This window comes from Anopheles darlingi, chromosome 2, assembly GCF_943734745.1.
Source record: "Anopheles darlingi chromosome 2, idAnoDarlMG_H_01, whole genome shotgun sequence".
Taxonomy (NCBI): Eukaryota; Metazoa; Arthropoda; class Insecta; order Diptera; family Culicidae; genus Anopheles; species Anopheles darlingi.
This window is the reverse complement of record NC_064874.1, coordinates 57,330,797-57,350,742: the sequence shown is the minus strand read 5'-3', so window position 1 is coordinate 57,350,742 and position 19,946 is coordinate 57,330,797. Positions and strand designations below refer to the sequence as shown.

The window sequence follows — 19,946 nt, the reverse complement described above, 5'->3', positions numbered from 1 at the left end:
CAATAAAACATGTCAATGTTTAACAACGAAATCAACCACACGTGCGGTGAATGGTGGATGTTGCCTTTGGTGCTGTATTTTGAGAATTCAATTTTCGATCAGCTCTTACATAGCAGATGGAACTGATCACATTCTTATAAAATGTTCTACTCCTAGCCTTGTTACTACCGCTACCACTGGCCGTGACGACAATCCCAGCACATATTAACTCACGAGCTACCCATCGACCGACGAATTGAACTTATGGCTCGATCTTAAGCTCAAATCGAACCAATCCAAACCGGTCGTATCTGTCGTGCTTGATGTTGCGTGCCCACGCTTTGCACTCTACATTAATGCCAGTTCCACCTGTAAAGTAGAAGAAGGGAAACAGTGTTGATTCTGCTCATGCTACTCGGCACTTTGACTACTCACGAGCTGGTCGCTCAAAATGTATAGCAACAAGCGGACTCAGGTAGCCATCGATGTTCTCGTACGGATAGTAGTATCCCGGGAATCCGCGACGCGGATAGTATTGAATAGGTCCAATGTTGTTTCTATCGTCTTCACTTTCACCCTCGCATGATACCCAAACGGTGCTCAACTGCAAGACAGACGGAATTTGTACGAAATGATAAAAATGAAGTTCCAAATGTGTCTTCTCTTTCCTCGAGGACACCATCAGCTTATCGTACCGTGTGCTGTTGCTTGACACCCTTGTCCTTAATGTATTCCTTTAGGTCGGTCGGCATATCAGAAGGCAGCGCACTAGGATCGTCGTAAAACACCGGCTCCCATCCGTAGATCTTGTTCAGCTTCAGGAATATGCACGGTGCGCTCTTGTGGTAGCTGTAGTGGTTCTCGAGCGTGCATGGTCCATACTGCCTGATGTCGACTTCACATATCTTACCCTTCGATGGTGGGTCATTGTAGGAACAGTTTTGGAACTGGACATGGTCCGATCGGTAGTCTACATATTGGATAGTGACGAAAAAGGTTAGCTGTGTTCTCTAATCATTCCATCTGGCTTTGTATTGCACATGACTAGCCCCACAACGACGAGCTGTGCTGAAAATGTGCGACAGATGCGACATTTACAGCAACGGCGAGGAAAAATCACAATTCTCGTGATCGGTTTGGGTAAATGTCATAAACAATACGAAAATAGAACTCTTCTTGGGCTAGCGATCGGCTGAGATGGTAGACATCAATATAGCACCAAAACCAAAAGGACCCAAAGGGCCCAGGAGCGCTGGCATAACTCCACCAAAGTATCAGCCACTGAGCAGAGTTTCTTTAAGAGATAGAGGTCACCGTCACTTACTAGTCAGAAAGTCATCCAAAGTGTCCGTGTACAGCTTGTAGCTCTTCTCGTCCGTACCCTGGTACACGATTTGGGTCTTCTCAATCTTATCTTCAAACGGTAGAGGACGCATACTCAATCCTGCGAATTAAGAACATAGAACATACATGAGCGATCCGTTTTAGTAAGTAGAAATATTTTCGGTGTTATTTTTTTTCTGTGAGAGCATTTTAGAGCAACAGAATCCACGCGGTGCTATTCGTGAACCGTCGTTCGTTAGACCCTAGAACCTAAGTCTTGCAGCATCGAATAGATGATACTCGCACTCGCATGCCTTGTGTGTCGATATGGATGCATCATCTGCTTTAAAATCAATTTTATCGTGATGCATATTCAAATGCATATAAATACGATCATTTTCGGTTTCTGATTATTTCGCTGTATAATTCCAGACAAACTCAAAGGTTAAGCGACGGCGTTCGATGTATAGGAACGTTGTTCGAACGCTCAGTGAACTTGATTCTTGCATTTTAGTACATTCAAGTTATCGCTAATCTCACTGAAAAGCTCAAAATGTTTGTGTTTATTTTTGAAAATTATTAATTCCTACAGGTAGATCATGATAAATGAGTCCTAGAGTGACTGTTCACATTGAGGGATATTCGTGTTCGAGTTTAAGATCATTAGCTTTGACCTCTTAGTACTACTGTAGAATGTTTTGCCGGATCTACTATCCGAGACAAATTCTAGGAGATGAGTTCACAGGTACTCACATCTGATTAACAAAGTAATTTTCGAAAATCGCCACATATTTACCTAGGATGTTCTTAAATTTTGAAATTCGGGGTTGAATTGAAATTTGATGATGATAATTCATTAAAATATTAGGTGCAATGGGAACCGTCACTCACCGGGGCTGGCACCAATCAGCGATTGATCAACCTGCCATTTGGGAATGCGAGGGTCCAGCGTTTTGAAGAACACCCACATGCACATGGCTACGAGAGCGGCAAGAACACTGTAGAAGATGATGTAGAAGATGCCAATTTTCGCTGTAATGAAAGATATATAAAAAACAATTAGCATAGAATAAACACAGTAAAATCACATGATGTTACCAGCTTTGTGCGATCACACCCTACATTCAGAAGATCCTACAAGAAGTAACAGGCGACATCAGCCGAGTTTCGCGAGCTACGCGATTTCTTCTCCCCAGCGCGGAAAGATTTGTCTTACAAAAAGGCTCTCTTGGACACTTAGAAAGGCTCCCGGTCTCCGAGGCTTATGTAAGTATTGATTCATTTAAGGTCCTATATAGTCCTACCATCGTCCTTTTTGAAATATTTTTTTAATGAATTAGTATTTTCTGGCTAGAGTATAACCGTTTGACTGCTAGAACCTTAAAGAAAATCTTTGACGCGTTATCAGTGTGGGTGCTAACAAGAAGCCGATGATATGTAGCTCACATTAAGGTTTCATTATCCCTAACTTCATGGGAAACTTCAGATACAGCTACTACGACTAACACTAATTGGATCATTTCCAGAAGAAACGAACGTCATGATCCATAGGAATGGAAACGTAGCTTGCAGCCATCGTCTAGTTGCCGGTGTATTAAATCATCCGGGGGGGGCAGAAGCCCCGTGTATCCTGGAGATCGCTGGGAGAGTTTTGGAATGGCGAAAACGAGGGATCAAGAGGACCGAGCCACCGTTGCATATGGGCAAATATTCAAGAATCCGAGCGGTCGTATTAATTGAACTAAAGCTTGGAACAGTTAATACTTGGCCGCACAAAATAGGTCATATCTCTGCCAAAAAATGACGTATAAAGAAAAGAAAGGTGTCATTTTGTAGGTTTTCTTATTGCCTTTAATAAGAAATATTGATGCAAATTATTCATTACTTTTTTATATGACTTTTTCAACTTTTACTTTGACATCACCCAAAAATATTTGCACACTACAGTAAGTCACATCAGTTACCCTCTTTTTGCACATTACTTTCATTTCAGTTGGTTTTCATACATTTCTGATATACTTTTTAAGTTTCCTTGTGATAATTGCCCAATAGAAATCGATGGAACGAAAATTCAGACAATTTTGTGTATTGATAGTTTTCCCTATGAAATCGATCTATTTGAATACAAAAAATAAACGCCATACCTTCGGCAAGAACAGCTACCTAAATCATGCCAAACTTACACAGGATCGTTGGTGGACGAATGAAGAACAAAATCCTTTCCTATAGACACTCTTTTCTCGAACAAATGCCGAATGAACGTTGCCGGAATGGTGAAAACATTTGATTTGTCGCCACAATGTCAAATCCCATGCCAAATCATCATCTTAAGGGCAAATTTACCTCCGTAAATAAACCAAACGCTTCCTAAACCATTCCCTCTATGATTGGTAAAGTAATATTTTTGCCCGTTATTTATCGAAATGCATTTTTACGTTTGTTGCATCGTCCATCGAAATGCATGGTTTGAATTCGGTCAACACTTGTTCATACAGCTTCCTAGCACGGATTTGGCCAATCAAGCTGCGCTCTAGGGCCCTATTTGGCTATTTTCTAGCTTTTATGACTTTAAAATTTCTTTGAAAAATATATCCCGAACTGTTATGTCGACTGTCGTGAGTTTTTCTTGGTGGAATCACGCTGAGAGATCCCAGGAGTGTTGATTCAATTTTGTTTGCAGAATCGAGCATTCGTTACACTTTTCGGCTGTTTTATTTTCCTAGAATCAAGGTAGAAGTCCCCTTCTAACGTCTACATATGGTATTTTGAGTTGATTTTAAAAATTTCAAGACTTTCGAGGTTTTTTCTCCAGCCAAATCCAATTTTTACAGTGAGTGTGCAGATTATTTTTTCCCCCTTTGCGTTCCATCGGCGATAACTTTTGAAGGCGTGGATCAATTTTAACAAAAATTTTACCACTAAATAAACAGACTGCAATGATTAAAACGCTGTCAACGGAATGGCAAAGTGACCACTAGGCGCGCTGCAATGATTAAACAAAAGCGGCCAAATATTAACTGTTCCAAGCTTTATTACCTAATCGCGGGTCTACTTAAGGTCGACGGATGCCTTCCCTTTTTCGGCCGCTCCTTACCCTGCATCTCCTTGTGTATGGAACTGTGTGTAAGAGAGTTCCAAAGGAAGGCTGAATGATGATGAAAATAGTAGTACAACAGATTGTTTTCTCTATCCTGATCACTGCCAACCTACTGATCTATCATTATCAACCTAATGCTCTCCTCACCTATTAATCAGTACTTGATACATCTTGATAGATTCAAGCCGCCATTGGTTTGCGGAAGAGCAACATCCAGCGTGAGCGTCTGGTTTTTCAACTAGAGAGAACCCGCAGCGGTTTTGCTCATAAATTTAAATCTTGGCGTGAACGTAAAGTAAATAGAGTAAACAGTTGCTGACCCTCTCCATCCATGATTCGTTTCATGGTTCCTCTTTGATTTGAAGAAGTCTGGAAGTGCAGTATCTCATCGAATCTCATATGATACTGTAGGAGAGTATTGGCCCATCGTATTATTTTGTTGTTGCTTTTATGCGGTGCTACAACCAAGGGACGGTCCTGTCCTCCTGTAGAATATAGAAGCTTTAAAAACCTATGCGACAACTGGGCCAGCAAACAAATCATGATCATCAGAGCAACCCATGTCTTTGCAACTACACGTAAATGCCTAAAGCATAACCCAAGAACGATGTAGAACTACGGTGAACATAATACAAAAACTCTGAAATGATTAAGCTAGAAACATGGCTCGATGAACTCATATAAAACAGCAACATCACAGCGCTATTCACACAGCAGGAACTTACCCCAAGACCCAGCACCTCGTCCGAGTACGGTACCATTTTGCGAATTGAACAGGAACTTGCTGAATGGGATCGGTTCCGGTTTCATGCGCACGTGGTCATGCGCCTGTACGGTGGAGGCCGGTGATCGGGACATGGCCTTAGCGCGGGAAAAACACTTTCACACAATGCACACTACAAGGATATTGCCTCGGGAGAACTAGAAAACCAATCACACAAACACTACACTTCTACATGGCACAATTAACGATTAGGAGGAACAGCACAAAGGGGAGCAAAGAGAAAAGAGGTAGAGAGATATAAGAAACACATAAAGATGAAGGGCGCAAAATGACGAGATCACTTATTCTGTATTGCAATCCGACGAGGATAATGAAAAAACAACAACAACAACTGATCACGTCCAAAGGGAGCACGTCTGTCTGGCTCGCCTACACTTCCCAGGAGATAGACGAGCGAATGTTGAATGGTTTCGTTTTATTTTCAAACATTCATTACTGCGGCTGGTACTGTGTACGTCACTTTACGGGTGACTCCTACGAGGCGGGTGTGCGAGGACATCGCATTCGCACGGTCGTCGCGCTCTCAAGATCATCGAAAAAGGTGAATCCAAAATTATATATATATAATTCGTCCGTTGGTGCGTGCCAAACAGCCGACCCGTTGGCATTCCGAAAGCGACCAGATGACAATAATTTAAATTTACGTTCAGACACGCGCAAACCAGTGACGAGCATCGTGCTGCTAATGAGGGGCTTGCAAGCAGACCAACATAAGGGATAGTGAGACGACGGCCTTTTGAAGCCGATCGACGATTCACGAATCAACACACAGACACACAGTCACTTGCACGAACGGTGCTGGTTTTCCAGCTTTGTTTTGCAAATTGTCGTAGGAATAAGTCACTTAAATAAGGTTGAAAGCTGGAACGATTAGCTCACTTGCACTTGCACTTAAGATCTGAGGTGGTGATGATTGGTCACGGTACCGCCAGACATGCAGACACTATGCTCACACGTGTTTAAAGCGCGAAACTCTGTTTGGGAATGTCCTCGGTGACTTTCCACCAGTGGGGGGGACCATGCTGACCGCCACGAGTTTTGAAAATGGTATTTTTAACCCAACGCGTCCCAGGTCAATTATAGAACGGCATCTAGGGGCCTAGGCCAACACGCTCTCAATCAGGCGCACTTCTCGGTAAGCACCCAGAACACAACGGATCGTGAGGAGCTAACGAGAACCAAAAAGACAACTACACGCGCTACCTAAGCGCGCATCACTAAACTTAAAAAAAATCGATTCAACTAACAATGTTTCGATTGTTTCATTTGATCTGCGAGGTTCTAGCTAAAGTGAGTCTCCACCTTGTGAATAGAAGATCATCTCTTGAGCGCGCCGATACCCTTGCAATTCTGAATGAAGATGTTTATACTATACACTCTAGGATGCATGGAAAGTAGATGTTTGGCTTTTGGAAATTATTAGAATATTGAGTACGTAAATAAAAAAAAACAAATAAATGTTATACATTTTACTATAGCTCAACTCAACTATTCATTGTCAGAGATATTCAAGGCTTGATGAGGCTTCACAGCGGATATCGAGCACCTGATAGTGTCGCGGTCATACTATGCTTCAAAGGACGATCTGGGAGGGAATATCAAATCGTTTCTTAATGTTCTAATCAAATATTATTACAGGTTGTTGTTGTGTATGTCTTTTGTGTACTTCGTCAGATTGACAATGTGGTACTTATCACTGACAGACATAGCGTTGAATAGCATTGAAGATGTTGAAGTGCTTCCAAACACAAGACTTAATATTGTCGATGATCTTAAACAATGCTTCCATACCAACAAACCCTGTATACAGCATTCCAAGAACTGTTCTTGAGCGATTGCCAAGAGCCAGATGATTACAAAGTAAGTATGCGAGCAGACAAAACCCTAGCAGTTGGAGAGCAGTTGGAGATGGTGTCCAAGTTCGTGATACTGTGCTTCAAATGAGTAATAACACATTGCAACGTGTGACAGGAGTTCACTGGTCATATGCATGCACTATAGTATCCTATCGGACCAGTTGGCATGGCCTTTTCCTTTGGACATTTTGTTTTGGCCAACGCTGGCTACTCAGCTAGCTATATTTATAATTCCTCCGTTATTTGGCACGCACCAGCCCACCCGGTAACACACTGAAAACGGCCACATGACAATCATTTAAAATTACATTCAGACTGGCGCAGACCGTGGCAAGAATATTCCTCCTTGGAGGGGGGCAAACTTATGGTGTGATCGTATTGTAAGGTGGTAAGCCGGTTCTTTTAGGATTTTTTTCACCGGCCAAACGGTTGGATCAACACGGGCACCATTCGTAATGCGATCTACGAGCAACGAATCCACGTAAACATGCACACGCACAATCTTGCACCAACATTAGCGACATCTTTTTTTCACCAGTCTTCTTGAAGGTCTCAAGGTGTACTTTGAATAAGCCAAGTACATAACAGAAGCTGAAATAATCTCTTCAGCGAAGTGCACAAAAGAATCATCATCGATCGCAGCAGCACCAGACATGCAGACACTATTATAACACGTGTTTGAAGCACAACAAACTATTTTAAAAATTCAATCATGGTTCTGTGTGTTCTAGTCACTAATTTATGTATATTACCAACAACAAACTGCCCTACGAATGGGCTACAGTTTGCTGAAAGCACTGCACGTGGGACGTTGATTCTGCGTTAGACCGTGCGAGACGGGAATGCGCATCGAGTGAAAAGCGAAGAGAGAAGAGATCGAGTGGAGATCGTGAACGTTGGTTTTATATAGCTACCGCGATCCGTCGTCCAGCACCCACCACCTACAACAATCTGAACCATTCATACTCACTACTCTTCTAGCCAAAAGTGACTGTTGAAATGAATTTCCCGTCAGTCTGACGTGCCAAAATGAACTCTGATTTGATTAGAAAAAATATAATGTTTTTTGTGTTACAAGAATTGCTATTGTTTTTTGATGTGTTCGCTTTTCTTGTCACCTTGCGGTAGTAATATTATACGATAATGTAATTAATAAAACAAGGGGAAATACCTAATAAGTACCATGAAAAACCAACCATTCGACTCCAAAAAATTGCAACAGAACAACGATTCGTTACTGCTACTAAATATTATTTCGTTTTAAATTATGAGGAAAGAGACTCATCTTCGCGCATAAGCATACATGGCAGCTCATACACTCCGTTTCATAATGATACCCTCACTTGGACTTGTTTAATTTTTACTAATGGAAAACAAAATTTTAAATTGCTCTATCAAAAGAAAACATCAATTGAGCATTAGACTAAAATTTATTATTGATATTGTGTGATTATTGGTCGTGCTGTACTCAGACATTGAGCGCAAAAAAGCACAAAGTGGTATATTCTATGATACGGAGGAGTTCAAACATGTGATAGGAGGCCTAAACATTATATTGACAATGAATGTCAATAACTACTTTATAGAACCTGAAGAAAACAGACAAAAGGGCGGACTGTATCAAACTAAACAAACGATAACCCGCACTTTTAGAACGATTTATGCTTGATTTTTATCAATAAAATTTGCATCACCGTTCTAACATTATGGAAAGACTGTTGGAAACAAAACTGCATGATCAAAGTTGTAACTAAAAATGTCGGACTTGCTTTTCGAACAAATCTGATTACATGAAGGAATGATTGTAACGGTTAAAGTTATGATGATGAAACTTTTCGTATATTTTTGATTCCATATCAATTTAAAAATGTCTGGAATGTTGAAACACCATTATCCTCGATGTTCCAAGTGTTTTTTTTTTCATTCCCGCAAAAATTTCGACCTAAATTCGAGAGAAATCATTTAACCTTTAGTTAAAATTTTAACGATTTTTTACATATAATACCGCAACTATTCTGTAGCGATGCTACGATGGGTTAGGCGATTCCTTCAAAACTGAATAGAAAACTGTAAGATACCTTCCTTGATAAACAATTTAAGCTGTTACATGAAGAATTACAACGATTTTCCGGCGATTTTTAATTAAAAACCGCGATGGCATACGAAGGGAATCCTAACAATACGTGGTTTCATCGATAGGAGATCAAAGTAATAACCTTCGCGAAGTGTTCGAATGAAAAGGGTCGAAACTTGTAAATATCATTACAGTTCGCCTATGCTTAAAATGCCATCAACTATGCACAGAGATTTCTATCTAGGAAAAAGTATGACAAGAATATCAAAAAGTAAATCAAAACTCATCCTCCTGAATTCGAATGATAACAGAAGAATCACTGATTACTAAAACATTTTGGATTTTGGATGATTTCTGTGGAAAAATACAGGTTTATATTTTAATCCTTAGTGAGGTTATCATTATGAAACTCCTCGTTTTATGTTTTTTTAGTTCACTCGTCACAGTTATAATAATATTTTAACATATCAAGTTGCATACAACTCAAGTTGCATACGACTTCCAAGTATAAAAGTAGCATTTCATGTATTTTTATTTTTAGGACGCTTTTTTTGAGCCCAAGATCGAAAAAACGGGGTGTAACTATCATCATGAAACGGAGTGTAGTATACAACTTACAGCAACATAAGACGTAGAGCGCTTGTGTCTTGCTTTCGACGATAAAAGATATGCATGATCCTAGCCGTGATTGAATTGTACACACCTTTTGATTATTTTCTGATCTGCTGGTTAATATTCAGGAGAAGAAAATACCCCAAAGCATTTCTTCTAACTTTTGCTGGATTGTAAAAAATTTCATTCCTTTATTCGTTAAAGCTCCAAAATGTGTGCTGTTCATCGCGCATTACAAGGTTTATATTTGTTGATATTTTTCTGTTGTGAGAAAATGTGAGAGATAATGAACATTATTTATTTTAAGGTGTGTTGGTGGTTTTGGTTGGATTTTTTTAGGACAAAAAACGACTCGAAATTCCCTCCAACGACAATCAAATGGATAGAGGAAAACGCGATTATTGATCCCGTTATTGGAATCCAATAAATGTATAAATTTTAACAATTTAGGTTTAGATATAGATTTAAGTTCAGTTGTACAGGTCACTAGTCTCACCATATTTAAATTTTTGCGCCTCTTTTTTGTTTCTTAGCAACCAGCAAAGGTTATGAGGCAGATTTTGAGTGTAGGCCGGTACACGTCTTTGGTGGTAATGCTTGATATCCTACAGTGGATATAAAATTGTGAAAGGTACCATTGTACATGGGTGAACGGATAGTTCTGGGGTCAGACTTCCATTGTTACAGTACCCGTAGAGCTTGTGATCTCAGACTTCCTGATTACCTCTAAGGTAATGCCAGAAACTCTTTGTTTTTCAAAAGAGTGCAACAGTAAACCATGTTTTATAACACCAGCTAAAAGTCTGAGGGAATTCAAGCACTGCGTGTTCTGTGTACATTAGATCGGCCGTTTGAATTCGCAATAGAGCTATTAAAATGTTGTATATGTATATGTAAAAAGGCAAGGCGTTTTTGTTGGACTGTGCCTTTCATCACAATCTCTGATTTGGTGACGATGTGGAATTGAACTTTGCAAACTAATAGATTGATGAACGCTAAATAATAAAATAGAATGAATGAGTCTACATAGATCTGAGACACGCGCGCGCAATGAGGAAGTGGTGGGCATACTGTAGGAGAGAATTACTGGTGTCGGTTAGCTGCACACCGGAGAGTGAACCATCGATTCCTCTAAGGTCTCGAAATTTCCTGCTGCTGGATGATTGATGGTAGCCGCCGTTCCCAAGATTAGGAATCTTATAGGAATCTTGAGGTGCCTTCGAGGTATGGTGACTGAGTCCGTTGTAACAATGGAATAGGTAGATATCAGTGTTCTGGAGAGTATGTTCCCATGCCACCTCTCGTAGAAATTATATTTTTTTAAATTATCGATAGATAAAGTCGTCCTTCCCAGACCTGTGTAGGGGTAAGAGGTGGATCTCATCATCATCAACATCATTTTACAATATGATGTACGAACTCTAGCGTGTGTATTACAGAGTATCAATCTTACTGAATCCAACTGCTACGTCTGCTCCGGGACAGATTATTACAAAACCACTATACGAAGATCTATGAATCATTGGTGTCTCTATCCAAAAATTTCCATTATTCATCAAGAATTAAACACTTCATCCAATCATACAAAACAGGTTGAATCCTTGTTCATTTGTCGATAACGATTATGCTAATATAGCTGGTTGTTTCCAATGTACATGAGATACTTATGTGTGTGAACAGCTACCCATTTCGGATGTTCTACCAGGCAACGCCAACACTTTTTTTAAAGTTTGAACAATTTATTGATAGTGATACTATCAATTAATAGCCAATTTAAACAATGAGTAAGATTACATTACGGCAAAAACCTTAAATTATCTATTATTTTAATCAACGAATCTGCTGTTAAAAAGAAGCAAGCAAACGTATCATTGCTCATAGAAATATCACAAATACATTGATAACTAAATGATTACAACTTGAGTGTCAAAAAATTGTAAAGGATATTGGTAAGGGTTTAGATCATGAGTTTAATGCATCAGAGACAAAACCTAACTATAGGTAACTATAGGATTGTGAAGTGCGCTGAGCACAAAATTCCTAGCTCTGCATCGAATGTTCCAAAAAATTGCATACCATTATTGAAAGGATCATAATTAAGTATAAAACACTTATTCCTATAAGATGCAACTACCTAGCCTGCTATCGTGCAGAATATGTCGTTCGAATAAGCATCTCGCGATTAGATTAAGCTCTTCTTCGAATCATGAATCATGAATAAAAAAGATAAGCTTCCAAATAAAAAACGCGAAAACCTCAGCTTCGTGCTATACGCGATTTGAGCATAACCAGTCCAGCAGGTTCAGCATTGAGCGGCGGGTATTCCCGAGCGCTGGTACTGATATCTGCCCAAACTTTCCGTAGCTGTATGCGTCTGTGTGGAGATAGACGCAGATAAGTCATATGTTATCAACTTCAAGCTCCAGTCACACAAGCCATACGCACTACACACGCTCGCATGGCCAGTCAGTCTTGCAAGGCATTCCAAACCGTGAACATTGACCTCTGGTGCGCTGCTGGTGCTGCTTAAAACATGGCACAAGGTGTTTCTAAAATTAGTCACTCTATGTGGTTTAGCAAAACCGGTTCCTTGGTAGCCGGAATAGCCAACCAAACTGCAAATCGTCCACTCAAATGATCTTCTTTCGTTCGATTTCAGATTTTAACTGGATTCCATGGACTTCGCATCAGGGCGTTCCTCCAAGGGCCGTCCATGCCGGTAATGATCCGGATGGTTCGTTGATTTACGTCGGCCGAGCACATCACGAGGGTGACCTACTGCCGGCCAAGGTAATCCCTAGCAAGAAGATCTGCTACGTGTCGCACAATGGAGCCGATGTCTCTAAGTCAACGTTCGAGGTACAAGGAGTTGACACTTATGACTAATGGTATGCCTCCAAAGATCATTCTGACGATTGTCTGATTGTGTGCCCATAGGTGCTGATCGGATCGGCCTTTACCTGGGTTCCTAGTGTTAACGGGCAGATACCGGGAGAGGCTGTACTTGGAGGTCGTACGGCAACCGGTGAACAGTTGTACATCGGGCGTACCCATCAAGAGGGCAGCCTAATACCGGGTGAGATTCATCGATCGGACAGTTGTCTGTATATCCTATTCGATGGCACCGAGCACAGCTTCAGGCAGTACGAGGTGTTAACGGGTTCGTCACGCTGTAAGTCAACTAATTCTTGTACCGTTGCTATGGGAACGGCAGTTAGCAATGCTAGTTCTGATCAGGCTCTCTTTCAACTTCAATCCAGCAACCTGGAAACGGTGTTCGGCACATGCGCCCCTCCCTCTGGGTGCCATCTTGGCCGGTAAGGATTCGGATGGTTCATCGATCTTCATTGGTCGGGCGTATCATGCGGGTGACCTGTTACCGGCAAAGGTGATACCCTCGAAACACGCTGCATATGTGTCACACGCAGGTGATCAGACATCGATACAGACATACGAGGTGCTCTGTAATGGGGACATGTCCTGGGTACCGTGCGAAGCTGGTTACGTACCACCGAAAGCTGTCGTCGGTGGACGTACTGATTACGGAGAATTGTTGTACATTGGACGCGCACGCTACCGTAATACGCTAACTCCGGGAAAGATCCATCCGAGCCTTAAGACGCTCTACATCGCGTACGGTGGGAATGAAATCAGTATCGATAGCTACGAGGCTCTAGTCGAGAACTAAGAAAACGTCTTTCTACTAGAATGATTGAGTAAAGACCAATTTTATCAACCGCCCAGTCGCTACCATGACGTTGTTCACGAATGTTATCACCTTAAGGATCGGTAGGTTCTTAATGCATACCGTTTGGCGATACAATATTTAAAAAACATTTCGTTTGTGCTTTAGTGGCTTAGAGCTTTGAAGAATAGCGATCTATGGTTCAGAACAGGAAGCGCAACATGTATTTTCACCTGTAATCCCAGCTTGTGAAATGGAGAAGAAGAAAACGTAATACAAAAGATATGTGAAAGTAAGGACATCCACAAAGTTGTACGCGGAGTTTCTTCGAAAAAAACGGAAGCAATATGTTCATCGATAAAAAAACGGCAGTCTTGAGGCTCTATTTGGCAAAAGATAAACCGCTGACTTGTGCCTCCATAATCTGTTTGAATATCATTTGGCTTTTATTTGAGAGAAGCTTTTGAGTGTTGCGGTTGCATTTAAGCGGCATAAACGCAACATGTAATTAGCAAGTAATACAATAATTATCTGGAACCAAATCTCATATTAGCCATTGAAATTTTAAAGTGATGCAAACTCAAATTCAACATGTTTTTTAAGAATATGGGAAACGATACATACTGTCACCATGTATGCGTGAGCAGAAGTATGCTTTGGGACTAGCAACGGTAGTGATAAGCGAGCAGCTGCTTGGTCGCTTCGCGTCTAAGTTGAATAAAGAGCCTCAAAAATTTGATGTTTCGCGGTGGAGTTTCTCATTTCTTTACACATGCTAAAACTGTTTCAAACCATCTTTAGACCCCCGATACGATTTTTATAGATCATATACGAGAATGCGAGAGCACTTGGGCATGCAGACAACGCATAAAATGCTGTGAACCAATGTTGGATCAAATCCTAACTCTCACTCGTCTCTAGACATCAGAACTAATTTAAGATTATTAAATGTTTAATTAAAACACTTAAATGTTAAATTAAACACTAATTAAACACAAATAATATTATATTACACTCGTGTCCTATCTATTTTCATACACTTTTTCGACGAGTCGTCTTGGTGCACCTACAGCAAACTATACTCTTGCTATAGCTGCTATAGATGCTAGAGGTTGCTTTCTTGAATACGTTTGAAATTCTGTTTGATTTTTTCCATTAGCCGGTGCCAGATGAAGCGTAAACTCTAGCGTAAATGTAGAAATTAATGACAAAAGTTTATGCTTCGTTGAATTGAATTACTCATATATCGTGAATAATGAAAGAGTTCAATGCTGCGATGAAAAAAAAAACATGTTAAAGGATCGATCGTGCATGATTCGAATAAAACTCGAATGTGAAACTATCAAGAAATACAATATTCTCGAAGTTTTGGAATCTTCTGATAAGCAAAGGATCGAATGTGTCAATCTTCTAACTATCGTAGATCGCTGAATTGTATTCCGATGCTAAATTATTAAATAAGAAGCTACATTTATACAGGTCCACCAACGTAACAGAAAGTGAATGAAACATTCTGTAGGACCATAGCGCCGATGCCGTAGTACTTTGAGCGCAGTTGTTGGCGAATACGAACCGCTAATAAAAACATTATAAGGACAGAGCGTTAAGATGGGCGCATTGTATGGTAAACAAATTTAAGAAATTTAATCAATTAATCGTAGCAAGACGGAGCTGTACAGGTTAGAGGTGACAATTTATAGCAATTTATACAGCTTTCAATTAAAATAGTATTAAGTAGTTAAATAAAAGTCCGAGCACACGGAACGAAAAAATTGCAAAATTTCCGCATTTTGATGCAAGCTTTCAAATAATTGATGCAACAGATACAAGATATTTGAGCAATTATGTAATGTTATGAACTTTCGTGTTTAGATGAAGGTTTTCTTTTATTTAGTTGTCACTTTTGCTGGCTTTACTTGAAGGTAGTGACACGGTTTAGGAAAATAGCAGCTTTAGTGTCAGCAAGACGAATTCTACCGAATCAAATAGCTTTCAAATATTTTTAATCACAGTCGAGATTACACAAAGAAAAAAGTATTGTAAAAGTAATTTTCAACGTTCTCGACAAAGCCAATCGCCAAGTCAAGCCAATGTCAAGATCAAAAATGAAACCGTTTCGAATAAATATGTATTTAATTTTATAACTTTCATTTTTGCTATTCATTTCAATACTATCTTACCAGATTTGATATTAAAATCCGTCAAAAAGTTCAATTGTCCTGATGGACTGATATTATCATTCTAGTATTCCAATTCGTTTACCACATTAGCCCGTGAAGAAATGATCCTCACAAATGATAAGCGATGCTCCTTCCCTTCGTGGATCTAACGAGCCGCGTCTGTGTCTAGCCGCCTTCCATCAAACGAACTGCATTTGGTTCCACAGCTTCTAGTCGCTCCCAACACCCAACACGAAGGGATGCCGAGAAGATCGGCTGTGGGAAATGTTGAGCCCTCGCTTCAGTAAAGTAAACAAAATAATCCCATCCCTAGCGTTGGTAGCCGGTGCAGTGAATGCGGGTCCCGGCTGCTGGCGGAGACGAATGGTAGCGTAAAGATGGACCCTACAGAGAGAGAAAGAGATGGCACTCGATTTACGGCCCCGGGTAATAACAAAGTAATGAGATCGTGTGAGTTGATATCGTCACCGGCAAACCATAAAGTGTCCATGCTGGTGGTGGCATCGATCGGCCACGACGACGACGATCCATCTGCAGTTCTGCACTCTCCGCGCGAGAACCGTCGCGTCACCGCAGATCCAGATCCCAGATTGATGCCGGCGGGGGAACAGTTTTGAAAGGAATTCATAAAATCTCACTCTCACACCCCACCGATAGCCGGCCAACATTCAGATCATTCTTAAGATCTTCGCTCGGTGACGGGGGCAATGGGGGCACCACCTCTCTCGGCAGCAACTCGGTTTGAGAAGGATTTTTTGCTCCGTTTTGCTCCGATCCTCACGAGCAAGTGATGCGTTCGTGGCGTCGTCGAGGGTTCGTCTCGAGGTCGCACGATGATAAGCCGGTGCTGAAGGGTGCTCTGCGAACGATCATCAGTAGTGTGCGGCGCATATGGTGCTGGCCAATGTGGTACCAACACACACACACACACGCACACACACACGCACACATGTCGATCGATCATTAACTGTACCGAGCCATTTCCTCTACGCCGGGGCCTGCCTGCCTGCCTTCGTTCCTGGTGCCTGGTGCCTGGTACACAGCACGCACCACATGTGCGCACCATGCCTTGGCATTACGGCCGGGCGAGGCGTGGCGTGGCGAGGCGAGGCGCAGGAGAAGGCGGATGGGAATACGCTGCTACCCACACACTAGGACTTGGCAGGGAACCCTGCCGAACGATTGCTGGAGGGAGAGTTTCCCGAGCACTGCCGGCAGCTGCTGCCGGTCAGCAGCAGCAGCACAAAGACCAACCGCGGCCAGTCCGATGGGGGTTAAGTGCCATACGCAGCCGATAGAATCCTTCAGTCGGCGGTTGGCGTGCGGAGCGTTAGGTCATCTCATCACCACACCGAACCCATAGTTCCGTTTGCGAGCGGCGTTCACGTTGTTCCTACTGCACTAGTAGTTCCCAGTGTAAGTGTCCGGTGATTGACTGCCTTGTTGTAGCCCTGGCTTGAACCTGCTTATCAATAACTCCGCTTTAATGGATCTCAATGATCTCACGACCAGCAAAGTGCTTAAGTGACGCTACAAAGTGCTCCCCGCTCTCGGAGTCAATCGGAAGTTGATCTGGGGCCCCCATGCGTGTGTGTGTGTGTGTGTGTGTGTGTGTGTGTGTCTAGCGTCCTTGAAGGCATCCCATGGAGCGGTACTTTCATTCCCCTTTTTCCTCAACACCCGGCCAGAAGAGGGCTAAAGATCATTGCCACGAAGATGTGCCATTCTGGATGGTCGGCATATGGCCGTTGAAATAGGGGAAAGGCTTCTCCACGCAGCGCACGTCGTGGCGTGAAATCGTGAATCGATTATCAGCTGTACGAACGTACGATTGGCTAGAATGGCTAGCCGAGTCGAAGTGCACGAGATCGAGGCAAAAAAATGTCGACAAATCGTACGGCCATTGCGTCACAACTTTCTTTCGTGTTGGTGTAGTGGGCTAGCCTTGCTTTTGAACTATGACCCGTCGACGGTGGGGCCACGTTAGCAAGGAACCACTACTCCACCATTTTTGGCACATTACGGTGCCGATCAACTCCCACCGCCAACTAGGATTGATGGATGCCATTCCTACTATTAGCGATCCTGCGTAAAGTGTAGCTATTGAGCAATTCAAAAGTAATTTATCACCATTCATGGCGTCACACACTCGCTCGAGAATCAGAAGTTGTCAATAAGGAAAAGCGCGCCGCGTTCAGGCGTGATAGATCAGTTGTTGCGCACTGGCGGCGAGGATTGTTTTAAACTTTTACGACTGATTGGTGACTGCGATTGTGTAGCGATCTCAGTGTTTCCTGGATCAGAGCCCTATGCTGGGGATGGGGTATCAGAACGTATAGTAGGCTGCAATTTGAAAACATTATTACAAAACAGGGGCCATATGATAAGTACAGTGAGTGAGAGGTGATTGAACAGTAGATTAGTGTTGGAATAGTCAGTACCTTAGCGCATCCGGCATAGCTCCTTGAAATCCACAAATCCACAAATCCAAATCTCGTTGGATTCCAATTGAATTCGTGATCGGCGCGACTAAAAATATCTCGTTCAATAGCTTCCCAATAAGGGCATACAGTTGCATGGGGATTGCAGCAGTTGAAGGATTCCAGATCACTGTCGGCAGCTTCACAATACACACACACACACACACACACACACACCCCAATCGTGCAGCACTTTTCCTTCGAGAGTACCTTAAACAATCTTGATTTGGGGTGCAGCAACTCCGCGTTCCCTGGTTCTGGAGTGGCGCTTCGTCTGTTTAATGGAGTGGAATTCAAACCTTTTTCATTTTCATCTCTAAAGATTGGCCGCATTTGCACTTACCCTCATCACGGAACCCGTATCCCTGTCCCGGTTGACGCCCCGTACAGAACAGAATGACGACTCAGTATTGCTGGCTGCTGCTGCTGCTGGCCCTTAGTGCGATCTCGTTCCGGGAATCGGTGGCCCATCCTGCAACGGAAGTTACGTAAGTACCGGGCCCGCATTGTGGCAATGAACCCGAAACTCCTTGTTGCCGGCTGAAGAAAAAGAAGAAGAAGAAGAAGAAGAGATACGAAGGTCGAGAGGGGTCTTTGGGCGGGATCGAACATTGACATTGGGCGTGGGGGCCAGTTGCTGGGTGGTTATAATTGATCATAATTGGAGCTGGCTTGTTGGCTCGTTGAACTCGCGTATCGCTTCGTTGAAGAGAAGACTCGGCCACCAACGAAACCAACGAAATTCATCTTCAGCCGTCCGTTCGTCCGAATGTCAGTGGCAATGAGTGCTACAATATGCCCTCAAGGCATAAACACAGGAGAGATCGATTGTTTACCATCATCGTTGGGCAGATTTACGGACTCTGCTCCGGAGCCGACGATTCCGGAGCAGTTGATGCAGCCAGTCGTAACAGTTTGCGCTTCATTCCTTGTGCACTACGGGTTTTGTTGATTCGTCCAGCGGTTGCAGAAAATGTTGTGCTAAAATGGCAACCATTTTACGATCGGTCCGGTCCATCCATCAATCCAGGGAAGATGTTTTATTTAAACGCAACGACCGTATCATGCCACGAGTGCGGAACTGCACATGGCAGATGCATGCACCCGATCTTCTTTGTTACTTGATCTTGTAAACGGGAAACAAGGCCAGAGGGATAAAGACGGAGAGAATGCACTCCATTGTGTAAACAGGAAGCTTATTTTTGGGTTTTATTTCTGCGGAACAATTGAAAGCAGAAACCTAGGCAGTGCCGCGCCGCTCTGCGCGGTCTGTGATTGAAGATGGGAAATGGTTGATGGCGTTGGCGTAATGCCACCGGATGCTCGGTCGATTTGTTGGTACGGTACCGATCTGTCTGGAATTGTAAAATGGTGCGCCGAATGAGGAAATAGCGTAAAGGATACTGTTCTCCGTTCAATGTCTTGCTTGGATGATGAACATGAACTATTTCATTCATATATCGGATGTATGTACACTAAGATTCGAAGGTTCCAACGAGAAGTGCCACTGATTTCGGGTTGTTTTATTGATCAACTCCGGATTTGAATCTCTGCATCTTTGGCTCATTGCATTGGGCGCACACAATTTTTTTTCCATCAATATCAAAACGTTTGCATGGCGGATTTCGACAAGATGATTTTAGTGTTCATGACGATTAGTGAACATTATGCAGACAACGGATTACTAGAGTTGTTGGATGATAGATCCTGCTCTATCTCATTGCTTTAATTAAAGTCAAATGGAGTAACGCAAATCATTTGAGAATTGCTTCTTTAATAGCAATAGGCAAGAGAGTCTAATTATCACATTTTTACTGGTACTTGTATGGACAACATTTTCACAAGCAATGAAGCGAAATTTACCTAACCGACAAAC

The 19,946-nt window shown here is 42.2% G+C and overlaps 3 protein-coding genes across 5 annotated transcripts in view; 2 read left to right on the top strand and 1 right to left on the bottom strand.

Annotated features, from left to right (window-relative positions):
• Positions 1 to 47: 47 nt before the first annotated feature.
• On the bottom strand, positions 48 to 7,997 carry LOC125948719 (sodium/potassium-transporting ATPase subunit beta-2-like). Of its 3 annotated transcripts, none has more exons than XM_049675059.1 (7): positions 7,954 to 7,997; positions 5,125 to 5,351; positions 2,194 to 2,334; positions 1,304 to 1,423; positions 675 to 949; positions 415 to 583; positions 48 to 348 (listed from the first exon to the last, which is right to left on the bottom strand). In XM_049675059.1, exons 2-7 carry the CDS (start codon positions 5,255 to 5,257, stop codon positions 242 to 244), a joined length of 945 nt encoding a protein of 314 aa, XP_049531016.1. In that variant the 5' UTR covers positions 5,258 to 5,351; positions 7,954 to 7,997; the 3' UTR covers positions 48 to 241. The 3 variants fall into 3 exon arrangements, with proteins under 3 accessions (XP_049531016.1, XP_049531013.1, XP_049531015.1); XM_049675056.1 differs by lacking the exon at positions 7,954 to 7,997 and adding an exon at positions 7,792 to 7,940; XM_049675058.1 differs by lacking the exon at positions 7,954 to 7,997 and adding an exon at positions 6,063 to 6,160.
• A 4,357-nt stretch (positions 7,998 to 12,354) lies between these two features.
• On the top strand, positions 12,355 to 13,674 carry LOC125948723 (uncharacterized). Its single transcript, XM_049675063.1, has 3 exons — positions 12,355 to 12,584; positions 12,663 to 12,897; positions 12,986 to 13,674. Exons 1-3 carry the CDS (start codon positions 12,360 to 12,362, stop codon positions 13,411 to 13,413), a joined length of 888 nt encoding a protein of 295 aa, XP_049531020.1. The 5' UTR covers positions 12,355 to 12,359; the 3' UTR covers positions 13,414 to 13,674.
• A 3,175-nt stretch (positions 13,675 to 16,849) lies between these two features.
• The window catches only part of LOC125948698 (uncharacterized), a 5,783-nt gene continuing 2,686 nt past the window's right edge, over positions 16,850 to 19,946 (top strand). The window contains exons 1-2 of the mRNA XM_049675009.1: positions 16,850 to 17,006; positions 18,393 to 18,558. Coding sequence (XP_049530966.1) covers positions 18,467 to 18,558 — 92 coding nt within the window. The 5' untranslated portion in view covers positions 16,850 to 17,006; positions 18,393 to 18,466. The remainder of the gene's footprint in view (positions 17,007 to 18,392; positions 18,559 to 19,946) is intronic.